The sequence below is a fragment of the Echeneis naucrates genome, chromosome 1, assembly GCF_900963305.1.
Source record: "Echeneis naucrates chromosome 1, fEcheNa1.1, whole genome shotgun sequence".
In the NCBI taxonomy this organism is placed as follows: Eukaryota; Metazoa; Chordata; class Actinopteri; order Carangiformes; family Echeneidae; genus Echeneis; species Echeneis naucrates.
Window position 1 is genome coordinate 22,694,445 of NC_042511.1, and position 17,695 is coordinate 22,712,139.

Sequence of the window (17,695 nt, forward strand, 5' to 3'; positions counted from 1 at the left end):
TCAATTTCTAAATCTTACTGCTGCTGTCTCTCACCCTCCCATACACACCCATGTTTTAATTTCAAATATTTGTTGAAAGACTTGTCTAAAGGTAAGTAGGACATGAGAGACACATACACACTCAGGGTGCACTTAGGCTGCGACTGAAATTTTAGTTGAGATTGTTACATTTCATTTGCCCTAAAATATGGCTTACTTTAAATCTGCAGAACAGTCTTCAGGCTGGGATGCCACTGTAGCACAATGCTCATGGTTATATCAATACAGAACATTGCGACAAATTTGATCTTTCCCTACAAATTAGAGCTCTAGGCCATATTTGGATTTTGGTTGTATTTGAAATAATTGCACAGGGCTAACACACCCCTCTAATGAACTTGCAGGTGAATGGGGCATAAACAGCCCTCACCAGTACCAACGCCTCATACCAAGATGATAAATGAGTGAAAAATACACAGGTAAGATTTCAAGAAATGTTTACTTTACCCAGAAAAAAAAAACATGACAGTTGTGATGTGAATGAGCTAATAATAGCAAACTCTGATTGGACATTGCAATAAAACAATAAGTCAAACAATATTTTCTTTTTTTCTCCATGCCAGGGATAATCATGTACTTAAGTTTCCATTATCCAACTTTGTAATACAGGAGCCAGGGTAAAAATCCTCTAAAGTATCTTCTCTGTAGTAAGTGGCACTGCTCTGCACTGTAATATTTTCTCTACAGCTGGTATGGCATGCCGTTAAGGGGCAAGCTTACAACGGGATTTTAAAAGTTGAGTTCAATAAAAGCCAGCATTTCTCTAAAGTGCCTTGCCTGCTGAATGTGGCTTTGCATGTGCAGGCAACTAGGCCGACAAATGTGCATTTAAAAAAAAAAACCCTCTCACAAACGTTAAGAGCATGTACATAGAATTAAGTCAACCCAGAAAACAAAAACCAAGCGACAAAAAGGTTCAGTACTGGGCCATGGACACACTGCAGAAAGTTACTGGTGAAGATGACAGCACCAGTCACCATCTCCTCTCCTCGTCCACATTCAGTCCTTGTATTCGGTGTACTTTTTGGCCGATCCCTGCACCTTGCTGGCGGGGTACTTCAGTCTGTTCAGGGCCATTTTCCGGAGCACCGCCTGGGGAAGGTCGACGTGACACTTCTCTGCGAGCTCCACCAGGTAGATCAGCACGTCGCTGAGTTCGTGCGCCAGCTGCTCCCGCTCCGACTCGGTCCAGTCAGGCAGACCCTCGGCGACCTCGCCCCGCCACTGGAAGAGCTCGGCCACCTCGCCCACCTCCCCGACCATGGCCAGGAATAGGTTGCGGGGCTGGTGGAACTGGTTCCAGTCCCGCTCGTCCGTGAACTGGGCCTGCATCCTCCTGACATCCTCAAAGGAGGGCTCCGGGCTGAAGGTGAACCCGCCTCGGTGGACTGTCCCTCCGTTCTGCAGCTTCGGTCCGGCCGTTGCCTCCTCGGCTGGCCCGTCTGCAGACACTGACGACACGTCCCCGTACAGTCCACAGTCGTCTTTCCCGTTTGTCGCCATCATGTTGTCTTTCTTCACCCAGCGGCGCCGCGAAAAAACACGTTTTCAGAGTTAGAGTTAGTCAACAACCCGCTGCTCAGGAACCATGTGAATAATCCCGCCAGTTCTCCCACATGCAGGAAATGACACAGATTATATGGGAAACCGGAAACCCGGCGGTGCTGGGTGTTGTAGTTCTACCTTAGAGATGGCCACAGACGCGCCTAGTAAACGTCAAAAAACAAGACTACAGCTCCCGCTGCGTGTTTACGTGATACGTCACAGTCAACATGGCGCCCCCCTTTAACGTCGCGAGTGAGCTGCTACACAACATGAATAAACAAATATCGGTATTGTGTCCGAAGGCTTTGTGTGTCATCGGACGAATCTGTACAACAAGTTCACGATGGCACAGTCAACAACACTCCAGACTGAAAAGGTAAGCGGCTGCTGCCGAGCAAGAAGTTATGTCATTGATCTGACTTACTCACTTGTATGAAGCAGTTGTCAAAATGTTATCTTTTTTGCATAAGGTTTCTTTTTTGTCTTTTCCTGCCCTGTAATGTTGTATATAATCATGTTAAAGGTCTGCTAAGTTTCAAAACCAAAGAACAGTTAAAGGGAATTGTTAACAAATCTCCTGAAGTTCGTCTTTTTCACCCCATGTTTTTTTTTTTTTTTTGTCACTTACCTACGTCATCATGTAACACCTCAGAATAACGTCAGCCTACCGGAGAGTTTGACACCAAGTGGTAAACCTGGATTAAATGGAATTAAACACCAGGCCCTCCACTTCATTAAATGACCATTAAAAAGGGCTCTCCTTTGTTTAACGGAGCTGGGTAACAGCTTTTTGTCAGAGCCTCCATCCTTATTTCAACATGTGTTTGTTATGATAAGGGAGATGTCCTCAGGGATCTTTATCATGAACACTGAGCTATCCAGCTCCCTTTGGGCTCAGCTCAGAAGATGGTTGCTGTAGGATCAGATTAAAACCTATGAACAGCCAGTAAACGGACATAAGAAGAGCATCAGATATATTTATTGACAAGTAGAAATACTTCGCTGTTCCAGGCTTTCTTTTCTTTCTCTTCCTCACTCTGGTGTTCCCTTATAATAATTCTTATAGCTCCTTTTATTATAGCCATATCCTGTATTTTAATATTTGGATGTATACATTTTCTACAGCTTCTTATATTCTAGTAATGTGCTCGTTCAACTTACAATTTGCTAACTTAAACATTGTAGTTCCATTTCCTGCTATAATAAATGCTTTCATTGCTATGCACAGTATTCATGGGCCTGACAGTAACACTTAACACTGACAACACTGCGTCTCTTAAGGACATATAAGGACATGACAAGTCCTCCTGTAACTTTCTTTTCTATAACTTAGCTGTTGGCGTCTTTTTTCCTTGCAGTTATGACTTTCAGTTTTAAGTTTTCAGAATCTAAAGTCACAAAATCCCCAAATCCCCAGCAACACTGGCTGTAGTCTGATGGGAGGAAGTTACCCCAGTCTTATGAAAGTGTTCCTTGGGTTCAAAACCAACAGAGCGCTTTAAGTGTTTTTCCCAGAAACTCAAACCATGAAAACGAAATCAAGACCATTCAAAAGCTGTCTTCGCTTACATTTTTTTCATTTTCCCAAGCACATTAATGCCTCACTTAAGCAGGGTTTTGCAGCAAATACTCTACCATAGGGTCTTCCCACAAGTTTTATCTGCCTGCTTGAGATGACCATGACTCTGATATTGAAAGTGTTAGTTTGTCAGACAGTTCCCTCCAATTAATCTTCATGTGCAAATAAGTTGGTACCCGACTCTATTCTGAAGCCAGATATTATATATATATTGTATATTATTATAATATCAGCCTATATCCATATATCTATATATACAAACACATACATACACACACACACACACACACCATTGGAAAATGTTTCAAGAAAGTACTTATCTCCTATTTCCACTTTGTATGGCGTTCGCGATTAATTAAAAGCACAGTGTAAAGCCAAGGTTTTTTTTGGTCTGCATATCTTGTACAGTAGCATGAGCACACTACATGCTGTTGAGAATTGATTTTCATAGGAGATCAACACAAAGTTCATTTTAATATAGACCTGTCAGCCAGACAGAAGCAAAGAAATACATTTTTCTTGCCAGGTGCACAGCTGCTTTTCCAATTTGTTTTATTTTCCTCAGATTCCATGTATAGTACAAGGTTTTTTATGTTGCTCCTCTCTGCCTTAGTGCTCCCCAGCAGCTGGTTGGGGTGGTCGGCTTGGAGATCCATGCCCAGATTAACTCGAACACCAAACTGTTTTCTGGCTCACCAGTTAATTTCTCTGCGCCTCCAAACTCCCTGGTGTCCTTCTTTGATGGATCCTTACCTGGCACATTACCTGTAAGTGATGTTTAGTTAAATGCAGACACAGATAAACTTTTGCCTTTTTTGATCCCCTTTTTGGCAGGTGATCAGTTAATGTCCATCTGTGTCTCTAGGTCCTCAACAGACGATGTGTTGAGGCAGCAGTGATGACAGGACTGGCACTGAACTGCACTATAAACAGGAAGTCCTTTTTTGACAGGAAGCATTACTTCTACGCTGATCTCCCTGTGAGTTTTTTACTCCCTGACCTCTGTTGTTGCTTCCTCTGCATCATCAAGGGACCTTATTCGACAAGCAGCAGAGTACAGAGGCTAATGCCTTATGAATCCTACAGCATTATTCATTTTAGGTTGACATAAGTTATCCTCATATGCCTCCAGCTTCGACGCTCCCAGGCACAAGCTTTTATTTAAGTGGCAAGCAAGTTCTGTTGAATCAGCAAAAATGCTATTTCCCATACATCCAGAGTGATACTGAAAGCTATGAAAGAAAATTACCAGAGTTTTTTTTTTTTTAACTCACCAGCTCATTTCCTCATATCCCTGTCCATGCCTTTGCTGGTAATTTGGGGATAGCTTTCATTTATTCATAGTTCACATAATTTAATCATTATTGGAGTCCTGACAACTGTTAATTGGTGTTAACTCAACACACGATTGTTTATGTTTCTAGATTGATTGCTTTTTTAAAAATCTAATTAGGAAACATGAAAACTAATTAGTAAACTAGAATTAATCGTCAAGATGACTCTGGTCTTTAGTAGTTACCATTGATATTGTTTTAGCATTGATTTGAGTCTTGTTCGTGTCCACCTGATGAATGAAAGTCTAATGCTTTCTCTCCTTTAAGATTTGTTTTCATTTCCACCTTCTCCTGTGGGAAATTTCTGGCTCTTTAGCTGCTAATGCTTGATTACATCCCCCAGCTTGCTGCTGACTTTGTCCAGTGTCTAAAAACCCATTGTACACTAGCTGCTCAGCACCAAAGAGACGAGACAAAATTACAGACTATATGGTGAACGCAATGGAGCCTTAAGCTGCTATATTTCCTTCAGGAGTAGCAGGAGAGAAATTGAGTAAAAAGCAAACAAATATTGGACTTCAATTCATCGAATGGCTGAAAACTGCTCTAAATAAACAATAATCTTTCTGTGTAACTGCTGGACATGCAAGTAACCAACTTTTTACTAAGACATTTGTCATACTAACTTAAAAAACTAATTTGTTAACAACACTTCTCCCCAGTAAATTCCTCTCTGCTGTTAAAAAGTCATGGTTGTAGATCGGTCAATTTTGGATATTTGAGAGGTTACATAGCAATCCAGTGGTCACGACATGGGCATGTGGTGTTAAATGTCTGAAACACCATGGCACACCATATAAGCTGAAAAGCAGTCCAATGGGGTGGTGACAGAGATATCCAAAACCCCTCTCTTCAACTTTGATATTTCCATTTAACAGTCTTGAGCAAGTGATGTTCGTTTTTCTCTGTGTAATGAAGTTTTTGCATGGCAAGGTTCCACTAACCCTCAGAGCCCCAGGGTGATTTTACTGCCATTATTAGTGACATTTTAAGGGTTAGATGGAAAAGGCAAAATGTCATGGGAACTCTACAGTGACATGCCCTACAGAGACCTTTTGTAATGAATCCACAACTTCTCAGAACAAAGGTGTACGAGAATTTTACATTTAAAATTTTCAGTCTGTCTCGGCCTTGTGAAATATTACATTAACAGAGCTACATAGGCAAGGTAATCGGGATGCAATTATGGACTGAACAACTCAGGAGACATCTTTTCCTTCCCTTTGGTTTTATTTTATTGAGGCCTCACAAGTGTCAGTAACATATTGAATAAGAGCTTCAACTATTATTTTTATTACAGAATTTTCTCTTATTGTGTTAAAGTCAAATAAATTCTATCTTTGATATTTCTGCTTAATTTCTAAGATTACTTGAGCCCATTGTGAAAATGTTACTGATAAGGCTTGGCACACAGCCATTTTCTGTAGAACTTGATAAATATTAGATGACAGATACTTTCTTTTCCCATGTAATATTTCGCCAGCTTCCTGGTTATCACAAAGTGGCAGCAGCATAGAATCACCTTGGTAGGGATACATTATCTCCCTAGAAATTTCTTCGTATCATGAAAATTCACTAAAATCCCCTCCAGAAAGCACAAAGATTACCGTTCAGTTCGTCTTGCTCTCTTGTGTGTTTACAGAAGATTGCATCACCTCTTTTGGATTCATTCTCAACAGTAGACACACACAGTGGGACGGTAATACCCGATTACAGTCTTTGTTTTGATGTTAAATTTCACACACAACCCCTGTCAGCAGCTTGAGCCTGAAACCTTTACTTGTGTTTTAAATTCACTGTGCATAATACCTGCTGCCAGTTGTGCTCCTGGCTCATGAGCCGTCTCAAAAGAGTGATGTGTGAAATGGCTTGATAAGCTGAAGTCAAAGTTGCTTTAATTATGCAGATAATGGGATATTTTTCACATTCAATCTAAAGTTTGAGTGTAATCTATGCTCGTAAAACCAAACCAAGAGCAGGACTGGGGGAGAAATTATGCCGCACTTGAAAAATACTTTTATAAATTGCATTTTACATTATTGATATTTTCCAGTAGAAATCCCTGATTGCATTTTGTAAAACACCACAGTTGCTCATTAAATGATTAATGCTGCTGTCCAAACAGCATTCATTCTTTGAAATTAAATGACAGACAAGGCACATATATAACAGCCCTTTAATAACATGCCGCAGTAGCCCCACACTAATCTACCAACAAAAACAAATAATTAATTAATTAATAAATCATTCATTTCCTTGAGATATTAAGTTCGTAAATAAACAGAAATGGCTTCTTGACTGTTTAAGCCTTGACATGTTTTTAATGAGTGCAGTAAATGTGTGTGTGTGACGTGGTTAGCTCAGGAGAACTTCAGTGGGCAGACGCAAGGAGCAACACGACAGAGAGGCTTGTTTGTTTGGTGACTTTGAAATGAGTCAGGAAATGACTCAGCAGCTCACAGCACAGAAATGGATTTGTGCATATGAAGTGTGTGCATGTGTGTCTGCCATATGTGTAGTGGGAGAGTGGACATGCATCTGTTGCTGAATATAAAAAGGTGTTCTGCTCATTAGAGCTCATCCTGCAGTCAGGGTGTAAATGGGGAAACCTAATGTGTCTACAAGGATCTTATTAACAGCAGAGTAGCCTTTGCCATCCTTCATTATGTAGCTGATTTATTATGCAGGAAATGCAAGCCATCTTAACTTAAACATTCTGCTGAATATACACGATGAAATGTTCATGCTTCAGCTGGCTGAGAATCGAATTTTCAACGGCAGGCACAAAACTCTTGAAAAGATTAAGTAAGAAATAGGCGATTTCCAATAAGCTGCAGCAATGTTCACAAAATCCAGCAGATTTAAAGATTGAATCCACCAAGAAGAGCAGAAATTGAAAAAGAAAATCCCTGGCACTTTCATTTTTTTTTTTCTCCCATTTGTTTTAAAAGGAGGAGGTGTGGATGTGATTGATTATGTTGATCAAGCACCCCATACAGAAAGCCAGTGACTAAAAGCCCCCCAATCTCTGCTCTCACATCCTCACTCTCTTTAGCATAAGTATGATTAATGTTTAGTTCCTGTGATGTGGTTGCCATAGTAACGTGGGCAATTAATACTCTGGGCAGCAGATTCTTCTAGGAATAGAGAGGCAGATAAAATATTTATCCTTATGCTTTTGTGAGAAAAATCCGTGAGTGAAATGGCAGCACTCTCTCTGCATTATAATGACGGCTCAGCCAATTAGCCCGTGTGGGGTTTAATTGATGCTGCCTGCTTCACCTTCTTGTGGACCCGCGACACCAACAGCAGGCTCATCGTCAGCGTTATTTTGCTCCAATGCTGGGATTTAACAGAACAATTGCAGGAGATATAATTTGAAGCATTTCAATCTAAAAAGAATGTGTTGGTTGCACAAGATGAAGCATTATTCCATTCTGCCATGTCAAATAAGCAATTAAATCCGGGTAATAAACTGAATGAATGTAGTTTAAGATATTAACAATCTTACTGACCTATTAACTGGTGACATCAAAGAGAAGTTTAACTGAGAAATTAGACAACTGCGCTGTATGCCAACATTGTATTTAGCATGTTAATGTAGCAAGAGCCAATGTTTAAACGGAAATGCAGAAAACATTGCTGTGCACATCTGATGTACAATAAAGATCATGAAGCATATAACATATGATAGTGTTGATTTGCTTTAACAGTTATTGATGTACCAATCTAGAAAGAAATGTTGCAAGTTCAGCATCTAAACCTAATTTCTCTGCTCACTCAGACCAGTCCCCAGCAGTGGAAGCAATACCACTATTAGCTATCTATCTTAGTTCGAAGACATAGTGCCACTCAGCCAATATTGTCAAGTGACCATAACCACCACCCCCTGCTTGCCACTTTAATTCAGAATTGAAAATGTGTACTGGTTGGGACTTTCAGTTTCTACCACAGCATCATGTTACTGTTACTAAGTGATGGGTCTGTTTTCTTTCCTAGTTTGATGGGGAGTAAAATTAAGTAAACAGTGGCAAATTTGTGTTCCTATACCAACACAATCAGACAGTAAGGTGCACTCAGTAAAAGGTTCAATTTCTTACTGAGAAACAGTTAGAGAGACCAACCAGATGTTTTTCAGTTTTGGATCTTCTCTTTACTACACTGCCTTGCCGGACAGACTTTCATTGTGCTGTATTTTCTCCCATCAGGCTGGATACCAGATTACTCAGCACCGGCAGCCCATTGCTGTGGAGGGCATACTGACTTACAGCCTCCTTGGTGGAAAAAAGATGAGCCAAGTGATCAGAAAAAGTGTTCACATCAAACAAATTCAGTTGGAGCAAGACAGTGGCAAGAGTCTCCACGATGACACCCACAGCCAAACACTCATAGACCTCAACAGAGCAGGTAACATCAGCTACTGTGTCTGAAGATTAAACAATGCTGCTGCTGTTATTTTATGTTGGCAACAAATCCCATGAGAAGACTAAAAGCAATCATAAAATCATTGTTCTAGTGTGGATTGTCTCTGTTGCTAAAATCTGATGTAGCTCATTCCGTTGTGCCTTAGATAGCCACTATTCTCAGAAAATCACATAAATAAGTTTCAGCCTCGCACTGCATGACACACCGTTTCTATGAGCACAGCCACTGTTTTTTCATTGGTTTTCAGTCAACAATAAGTCATTCTGCAGCCAGAAATGCTCAATTCAAAGGAGAAAATAGTCCTTAACAAATGCAATATTTACTTTAGTTTGAGTAAATGGTCTAAAACCTTCTATGACATTGTTAAACCTCAAACTGTATATTTTTTCATTTTAAAATAAAAAAAAAAAGTCAGACAATGTCACAAAGCTTCATGGCATGGATACCCTAGAGTTGTAAAACACAGCTGTCTTCATATCTATCAGGTGTAGGTCTAATGGAGCTGGTGATGGAGCCAGACATGAGCTGTGGAGAGGAGGCTGCTGCTGCTGTGAGAGAGCTTCAGCTCATCCTGCAGGCCCTGGGCACCTGTCAAGGCAACATGTCTGGTATGGAAATCACTCTCTGTTCCCGTTTCTCTGTTTCTCTCTCGTTCTCTCTGTTTCTAAGCTCCTTCAACTCCAAACACACTGTCTTTCCATCCCAGAGTACATCTTCTTCTTACCTCTGTCTCCTCAGAGGGCCAGCTGAGAGTAGATGCTAACGTGTCTGTCCACAGACCAGGTGAGCCTTTCGGTGTCAGAACCGAGGTGAAGAACATCAACAGCATCCGCTATGTGGCCAGGGCTATAGGTAGGTAAAAAGTTAGTAGGGGTGGCATATAGTCGAGCTTAACTTGTTGCACGTTTTGCTCACACAGGTAGAGACTTGATGATTGATGTTTGATTGGATGTTTGCACTTTGTCACATGTAAAAAATGACCAAAGTTGATTGCGTGAGATTATTTGTTTCCTGCGTGTCAAGCTTGTAGTAAAAGGCAACAAACACTCTGTGCTTAAATAAACCTAACAATAATTAATGCCGCTGGGACCGGTAACTACATTGCTAGTCAGATAACTTAAAACAGCATGCTATTTTACTTTAGTTGATTATTTCCTTTTATTCAATGCCATAGATTTACACTTGTACTACAATTCAGAGGAAAATATTATTATTTTTATGCTATTACATTTATTTATTTAGTTTTGCAAAAAAGGCAATGTGGAAGATGTGCATAGGTTTTTCACACATTTTGAATGTAATGTGTCACAGAAATTAAATGTGAAGTTAAAATTCATATATTAAAATAAAATAAAAATTTTGTTGAAATGAAAAGAAGATAGCTGAATTTCTGAATAAAACGATGATAGGAAGCATAGTGAATACTGACAGTGGCATGTGAAGCATAAACTCGAGACTGACAACCATTCATAAACAATTAGCTGTGTGATAGCAGCATGTGATGGTGAATTGGCTTCCCGCAGCTGTTCACTTAAGAAAACATAGATTTTATGTCAACTCCAACTTCACTGGCTGTTGATTGATCTTCAGTTAAAAAGTCATCAAAAAGCCTCAGCCAGAATTTTTTTTTCACGTTGATATGCAGGTGTTTAAGCCATATTTAACAGACCAGTGTGCTCTGTTTGAGTAATTTATCAATAAAGTAAAATCATATTTACTTTGCTGCTGAATTGGTATTTAAAAGTCATGCAGAAAAACATAATTTATCACAGTTATAACGCGACAGCGCTCAGAGACCCGAGAACTGAGAGTATACAGGAGCAGATGTTTGGCTTTTTCTACAAAATTGTCTTTGTGTGTTCGATTGTTTTTGAATTAAGTTGTGTGTTTATGTCCATGTTGTCTCTTATATCATCAGACTATGAGATTCAGAGACAGATCAGTGTCCTGCAGAGAGGGGGGATGGTACAAAATGAGACCCGGGCATACGATTCCAAATCAGGGTAAGAGGATGAAAGCACAGGGCTGTGGTGCCAGATTTGAGCCATTCTAAAACCCTCTGACTGGGATCTCTGCCTGGTTCATTAGTCTCGATCTTTGCTAAGAAGCAACCATCATGGTAATGATGATAGATAGAGCCATTTGGATGCTGCCGTCGTCCTGCGTTATCCATGAGCAATGTGGTAGTTACAGGCTTATGAGTTCACAGAATGAGCTAGCTCCCCCACAGCTGAGGCCTTGATCATCCTCTGGTGCTGTGCCTCCCTCCCATGAGGCCTTGCATGTCCGAGATACATGGTGAAGCGTGCTAAATAGTGTGTGTTGGCTGATGGATTGGCTTTTTTTCCTAGCTCCTGTGAACCTGGCCTCAGATCTGAGTGCACTGAGTTTGCAGGCACCTGAGCAGACTGAAAGATATCAGTTTACAGATATGTTCCCCCTTTTATTGTCCTTTTCTTAATGGTGAAGGTTTCACACCCAATTATTTTCTCAGTTCATTTATGAAATATCCTGAAAAATGCCTTGTATTTCCTGTCGTGCCAGTTAGTAACTGTTTCAGTTTTATGCCCAAATATTGCCAATTTTAATTGATAATCTGGCATGTTGGCATGTCTTCTCCTAGGGAGACCATGCCCATGAGGGACAAAGAGGGTCTCCAGGACTACAGGTGAGTATGAGTTTGTGGTCTGTTTTACCAGCATTAATGTCCCAGGAGGTTGTTTTTATTGACTGACAAAGTTATGGTGTCAAAGGACAATCTTGTCCTCCATGGGGACTGAATGAAGATGAGTGACGGATATGGCTCAAGATTTGAAACGTGTTGGTGTGTGTGTTTGCTAGCTTGCTTGCATTCACAAGTGATTGATGAACAGGCTTGAGGCTGATGGAGTCAAATGATTAGAGGTACAAGGGAAATGTGACAAGTGTGGTATCAAAAGGCTATTAGTATCTAATCACAAGGGAACCTTTTCTTCTCTTGCCCTATCTGTGTTGCTGATAAAGCATTCTCCCCCCAATCCTTCCTTCCCTCCCTTCAGATTCATGCCAGAGCCCAACCTGCCCCCTCTGATTGTGTATGAGGACGATGCATCGCTGCCCACTGGCATTGATGCGTGCCAGGCCGTGGTGGTGCAGAAGATAAGAGAAGAGCTGCCAGAACTACCCAGTGTCAAAAGAGACAGGCTGGTTCAAACATACGGGATCCTGCCTGAGCACAGCTTCACTCTGGTGGTGAGTTTATAAGTGGCTGCGTGCAACCAGTGAGAGAGGAGCTGATTCCCTTACTGAATCTGTTTTTCCTCCACACTTCTTTTAATTTCCATCTGATCAAGCCTAAGCAGAGTCAGCGTGGATGCAGATCTGCTTAAATCCAGGAGGCAGCTGAACGCCGATAGCCTCTGTTGGGCTTATTTGATCCTAATTAGATAGTGTGCATGTGATATTCCTGGCGTGTTGTTTCAGAATGAAGAAGGGCTGGTGGAGTATTTTGAGGCGGTGATGAAGGCAACCAAGAAGGAGCCAAGAAAAGTGATTGGCTGGGTGACAAATGAGCTACTGGGTCAACTCAAACAACAAGACATGAGTGTGAGCCAAAGGTGAGGCAAATCCTTTCATGTTGCTTTTATAATGTCAATATCGTGTGTATTGTTTATCTAGCTTGTTAGATTTTTTTTGCCGATGCAGCTTATGAATGTAGTTCTATTCTGTTGCCAATGCTCAGGTCTTAGATGCCAGAGCCCCAGGCACATGACCCCTTCTCTTGGAGTTCCTTATGACTGACTCTCTCACTTTGTATGGTTGTGCTTAAAAGTCAGTGATTTTTGAGCTGTGAGGAGGAGTAGTAGAACAAGTAGAATTAATAGTACACATGGGAAGTGGGCTTTATTGTAGCTGCTTTCAACTTTATAGTCAAGAGGTCATCTGATATTTTCCTCTGAACTTACTCAAACATATGCTTTTTTGTCTCGTGAGATACTTAGAATAGTTTCCAGCCTTAACGCTTCTACTGTGATAAGTAATACAACTGTTCAAGGTTAAGATGGATATCATGAACTGCAATATAGCTGGTCCAGTTCTTGCTTGGGGACCTTATTGTTTGTCTTTCTCTCTCAATTCATTCATTTACCTCTTCACTGTCTGTAATGGAGGCCCGGAATAACTTTTCAAGGAAAACTGTTCACTCTACAGATGCAGTATGTCTCACCATCTATTGCTTCCAAGGGATTAATTCAAAGGAGAAATTTAGAGCTCACGTCAAAATTATCTGCCATCTACAAGCGATTATGTGCATCTGGTGTCAGTAGGTCAGTGCCATACCTTGTAGTTCATGGCTAAACTTAAATCTGAGACACTTTGGGCCCATTTATAGCAGATTGTTGTAGAGGTAGAGTTTGTGTAAGAAGAACGCTCTCTAGGGGAGTTCACCAAAAAATTCCAGCAGCAAGAAGGGTCAAATCAGTAAGTTTAATCACTAATATCAAACATTTAGTACGTACAGAGAAGACTGCAGTGGTGGGGGAAGCTCTGGCTGCAGCGTGGTGTATCAGCAGAGTGAAATTGTCAGACATTTAAATAAATAAAAATTCACTTATAATGGGGTGTGACTGTGTGGGTGTTACACTTGCAAACATGAACTGCAGGAGCAAAGCTAACTACAGCCACAATGCTGAAGTCCACGCAGATGTACGTGTAAATAAGTTCAGGTTTTACTGAACTCTATCACTGACCTTTCTCTCATCCTTCTTCTCTCCCGCTTGTATTTGCTCTGCATTTATGAAAAAAAAAAAGAGTACAAGATGTAACGACTTGGACATACACCCACATGAATGAGTGAGCTGGTTATTGTGAAGAAAGCAGCTGATGAGAGTTACTGTTAACATCTGTTTCAATATTATATCCATTGTAGCTGTTATTGTATTACATCACCAGGGGTTCTCCATTGCACTATGGAAGTAGGGGCAACAAGAGCCATAATAAGAAACTCACATAAAATGTAAAAAAAATAAAGAAATAAATTTAGTAGCATCTCCTACTGAGCCAAGAACAGTGTTAGTGAACCAATTCCCTTCTCTATTGCTCAAAAAGAAGGTTTACTTTGAATTACTGAGCATTTGCCTCAAAAGAAAAACTTTTGTGCTGCCTAGTGTTCATAATGATGTCGTTATATTTGGGGTACGGGTTCTGAATTAAAAATGATAGCACATCAACCTCCGTTAGATAAAATAATTCAATTTTTCTTCCATCGAGCATTCCACCGATTTGCCGTTGATTGACATTAAAGATTATTAGATTGTTAGTCTTCACAGATACTGCTTAGACCATCACATACCATGAAACAGCTATATAAATCATCTGATATTCCCTAATCCGTCATGTCTGTCAATGACAAAGCACCTGCGATGGTCCTGACAGCCCATCCAAGAAAAATCTGTGTGGACAAATCCAATTACATCAGTGCATTCACTATTTTTGGGAAAGTGTTATTTGAACCTCTCTTTGGCGAAGGCCTGTTAGCTGGAACATGTTGGATTTTGTAAATGTTCCAAAACATTTGAACAGTCTTCGTTCCTTTTCTTTTCTTTTTTGTCAGGCAAAGATAGCGCCGTGGTTAAAAATAGATTAAGATGCCTATCTTTCTATGAAAGCTATGAAAAAAATAAAACATGTTTCCTCGTAGTCTAATGCTAAATATCACACTCAATACTCATTCATGGTGGACAAAGTACACAGCTCCAGTACTTGAGTCAGAGATCTATGTCCAATAAAAGTGAAAGTAGCAAAGTTAAACGATAACTTGAGTAAAAGGGCAGGAGTACTTCATTGCAGCGCAGGGTGTCCATTCACTACATTCAAAGAATCTGACTCTAAGATAATGCAGTGAATGAATTGATTTGAAATGAATTGAAATTTTGAAAAAGAAGCAAATTCTATAGAAACAAACTTAAAATGACAAAAAGACCAACATTGCAATTATATTGTTTTTTATTAAAAGAAAACCACCCCTTCAAAATAAAAATGCCAGATAAAATAAGGTAGAATAAACTTCTTGGCTCAGTGATAAAATCTAAACTTAAACATTGCCTGCCGAAGACATGACTTGCAGTGCACAGCTGTAGCTGATCACTTTCACTTTCCCACTTGAATGTTACCTGCGAGTTCAACGGGGACAGCTACAGCAACACTGCTTGAACACAAGAGATGCGCATGAATGGAGTTTATGGAATTCTCTAATTCATAGATATACAGTGGCGTCAAAGTACGATATTTCCCTTTCCGATGGAGTGGAGTAAAAGTACAAAGTTTCCAAAATAAAGTGGGGGGAAAAAACAGTCACTCAAGTAAAATACAGATCCTCTAAAAGTGTACTTAAGTAAATTTACTTTGTTGACGTCTACCACTGATTTCAATGGAGGACATTAAAATTCATTTCATTTTAGCAATTTTCCTGAAATGGCAGCGAAAGAGAGACTGCAGTGTTAGTGGTCAGATACACCTGAGGTGATTCGTATCTGTACTCAAATCGAAAGTCATTCCAACTTTAGAAACTTCACATCGGTGAAGTCTTAAGTCTGACTTTGATTAGTAATGTAATTCTATTAAAAACTTCTTATTAATTAAACTTAATTAAAGGAGTAAGTCAATGCAAACTAAATGACACTGAAAAAATAATGGGCTGGCATCAGCACAGATGCTGGAAGCTTCACTTTATCTGCTGCTCACAGACAGATGTGAAACATTTGTGTTTGAGTGAACCGCAAAGAAGCTGGTGTTTATTTTTGCATAATGTTGCGTTTGCTGCAGTTTAAATGAGGAGAGTGAAAGAAAAACAAAGAGCGGCCAGCAGGGCTGTGAAAAGCTGCAGGCGGGGTAGACAACACAGGCGCAAACTCACTCACAGAAGTACTTAGAGAAACATTTGGAGCGATTGGAGCAGTAAGGAAGAACCTGGCAGTTTTGGTATCAAGAAAAAATACAAAAGACAAATATCACTTTTGAGCTTTTTTGGGCCTTTCTACTACCTGAGAATTGTCCTTACATATGTAGAAAAGTTTCTGGTAACAAGATGATGAAGAATGCAGTAGTTCTCTTGGTCTATATAAATACCACGCACATTTGAAAACACTAGTGCACTCTTTTTTTGTTTGTTTGTTTTATTTTGTTTTATCTAGCACAAGTCCACACCCAATCTAGTGTTCATACTTTCCATTTCATTTGTTTCATCATCAATAGTTTTAGCTACGTAGCTAGCTTTGACTATTTTTAATATTTTTACTAGTTCTTTTGAAGATTAGGATCAACCCCATATATAACCCTATAATTCATTGTTTACCCTGAAGAAATGACCATTTCTAGTAAAATTAATAGATCTTTCCACGTTCAACCTTTCCCCCGGAAACTGTAGGAGTATCCGCTGGAGTCATCTGTTTTACACAAACACGACCGGTCAAACTCAGTTGTGTTTGTAAAGATGGATAGTTCTCATCTTTTTTTCCACAGTGTCTCCGCCATGTCCAGAGATTTAGTGGAGATGGACTGTCTGTCCAGAAGTGTACTGAAAACACATTACAGTCAAATCACAAATGTTGATCGACTATTGCCTCCATTTATATCATTAATTCTCCTGTTCATTAGAATGTAAATAAATTGGCCCTTCATCTGATTTCAGCCCAATCTCTCCGCCTGCCTTGGCCGAGCTGCTGGACCTCCAGGAAGCAGGACACATTTCCTCCTCGGCTGCCAAGCAGGTCAGTCAACTGCACAGACCGTGCAATTATCCTCTTCTATCTGTCACTCACTACACACAACTCCGGCCAGCATTCATTTGTTTTCAAGATATCACCTGCGTCTAGTTCCTGGTTTCTCCCCACTCGCAGGTGTTCCAGGAGATGTGGAGGTCATCAAGCAAGACGGCCCTGCAGATCATCCAGGAGCAGGACTTGGGGCTTGTTAGTGACACTGCACAGCTGCACAGCATCTGCCAGAAGGTGGTGGACTCGCATCCTGATGAGGCGAGGGCTCACATGTGATTTCTCACTCACAATTATATTGTTTGTTTGTTTGAGATGCTCACTGTCTTCTGTGCCTCTCCATAGGTTCAAGCTATCAAAAATGGGAACAAGAAAGTTCTGAACAAACTCATGGGCATGGTTCAGAAGGAGACAAAAGGGAGAGCTGATCCTGTTCTGGTGAGGACAATTTTACAGGAGAAGACTTCATGAAGCCACATTATGCACTGAAGGTGTAGCTCTATATGGCAACACGCAGTACATGCAAATTATAAAAGTATCAACAGTCAAGCAGGAGATGAACCCCCAGTTCCTGTAAGGATGATATTATGTAAATATTGTACAATATTTTCACCAAGCAGCAGCCTGTATTTTCTGTATTTATGTGTCTGAAAATAATAAATCTTTTGAGACGAGACGTTCAACCGCTATTTGGTTGATTTAAAAAAAAAAAAACAGGATAAATTCATTCTAATATGGGGTATCTACATATGTTTTGATAAGATGACCAGAAGGATTTTATGAAACTATCACTCAACTTAATTAACAACAAACAAGACAATATGAAAATAAATGAAATTGTCCTGACCCAAAGAAAAGAAGGGTGACAATCCTGAATCATGCAAATCCATACAAACCTTTCAACACAGGACAATGTACCAAACGGAGGCTCACACAGGCATCAGATGAAACTGCTGACATATCAGATGGTCTCTTATCAAGAAGTAGCAGAGACCCTGCCCATCCCAAATATCCAGGCATGAGAA

At 40.2% G+C, this 17,695-nt stretch overlaps 2 protein-coding genes across 3 annotated transcripts; one reads left to right on the top strand and one right to left on the bottom strand.

Moving 5' to 3' along the window:
• Nucleotides 1-491: 491 nt before the first annotated feature.
• On the bottom strand, nucleotides 492-1,641 carry dctpp1 (dCTP pyrophosphatase 1). Its single transcript, XM_029510135.1, has one exon. It carries the CDS (start codon nucleotides 1,543-1,545, stop codon nucleotides 1,039-1,041), a length of 507 nt encoding a protein of 168 aa, XP_029365995.1. The 5' UTR covers nucleotides 1,546-1,641; the 3' UTR covers nucleotides 492-1,038.
• Nucleotides 1,642-1,817: 176 nt separating this feature from the next.
• Nucleotides 1,818-17,363, top strand: gatb (glutamyl-tRNA(Gln) amidotransferase, subunit B). Of its 2 annotated transcripts, XM_029505372.1 has the most exons (14): nucleotides 1,818-1,960; nucleotides 3,777-3,930; nucleotides 4,029-4,142; nucleotides 6,140-6,196; nucleotides 8,706-8,904; nucleotides 9,408-9,530; nucleotides 9,661-9,774; nucleotides 10,841-10,925; nucleotides 11,546-11,590; nucleotides 11,961-12,153; nucleotides 12,385-12,518; nucleotides 16,589-16,667; nucleotides 16,797-16,931; nucleotides 17,016-17,363. In XM_029505372.1, the coding sequence occupies exons 1-14, from the start codon at nucleotides 1,854-1,856 to the stop codon at nucleotides 17,139-17,141; spliced, it is 1,665 nt and encodes a 554-aa protein (XP_029361232.1). In that variant the 5' UTR covers nucleotides 1,818-1,853; the 3' UTR covers nucleotides 17,142-17,363. The 2 variants fall into 2 exon arrangements, with proteins under 2 accessions (XP_029361232.1, XP_029361241.1); XM_029505381.1 differs by lacking the exons at nucleotides 3,777-3,930; nucleotides 4,029-4,142; nucleotides 6,140-6,196.
• Nucleotides 17,364-17,695: the final 332 nt, after the last annotated feature.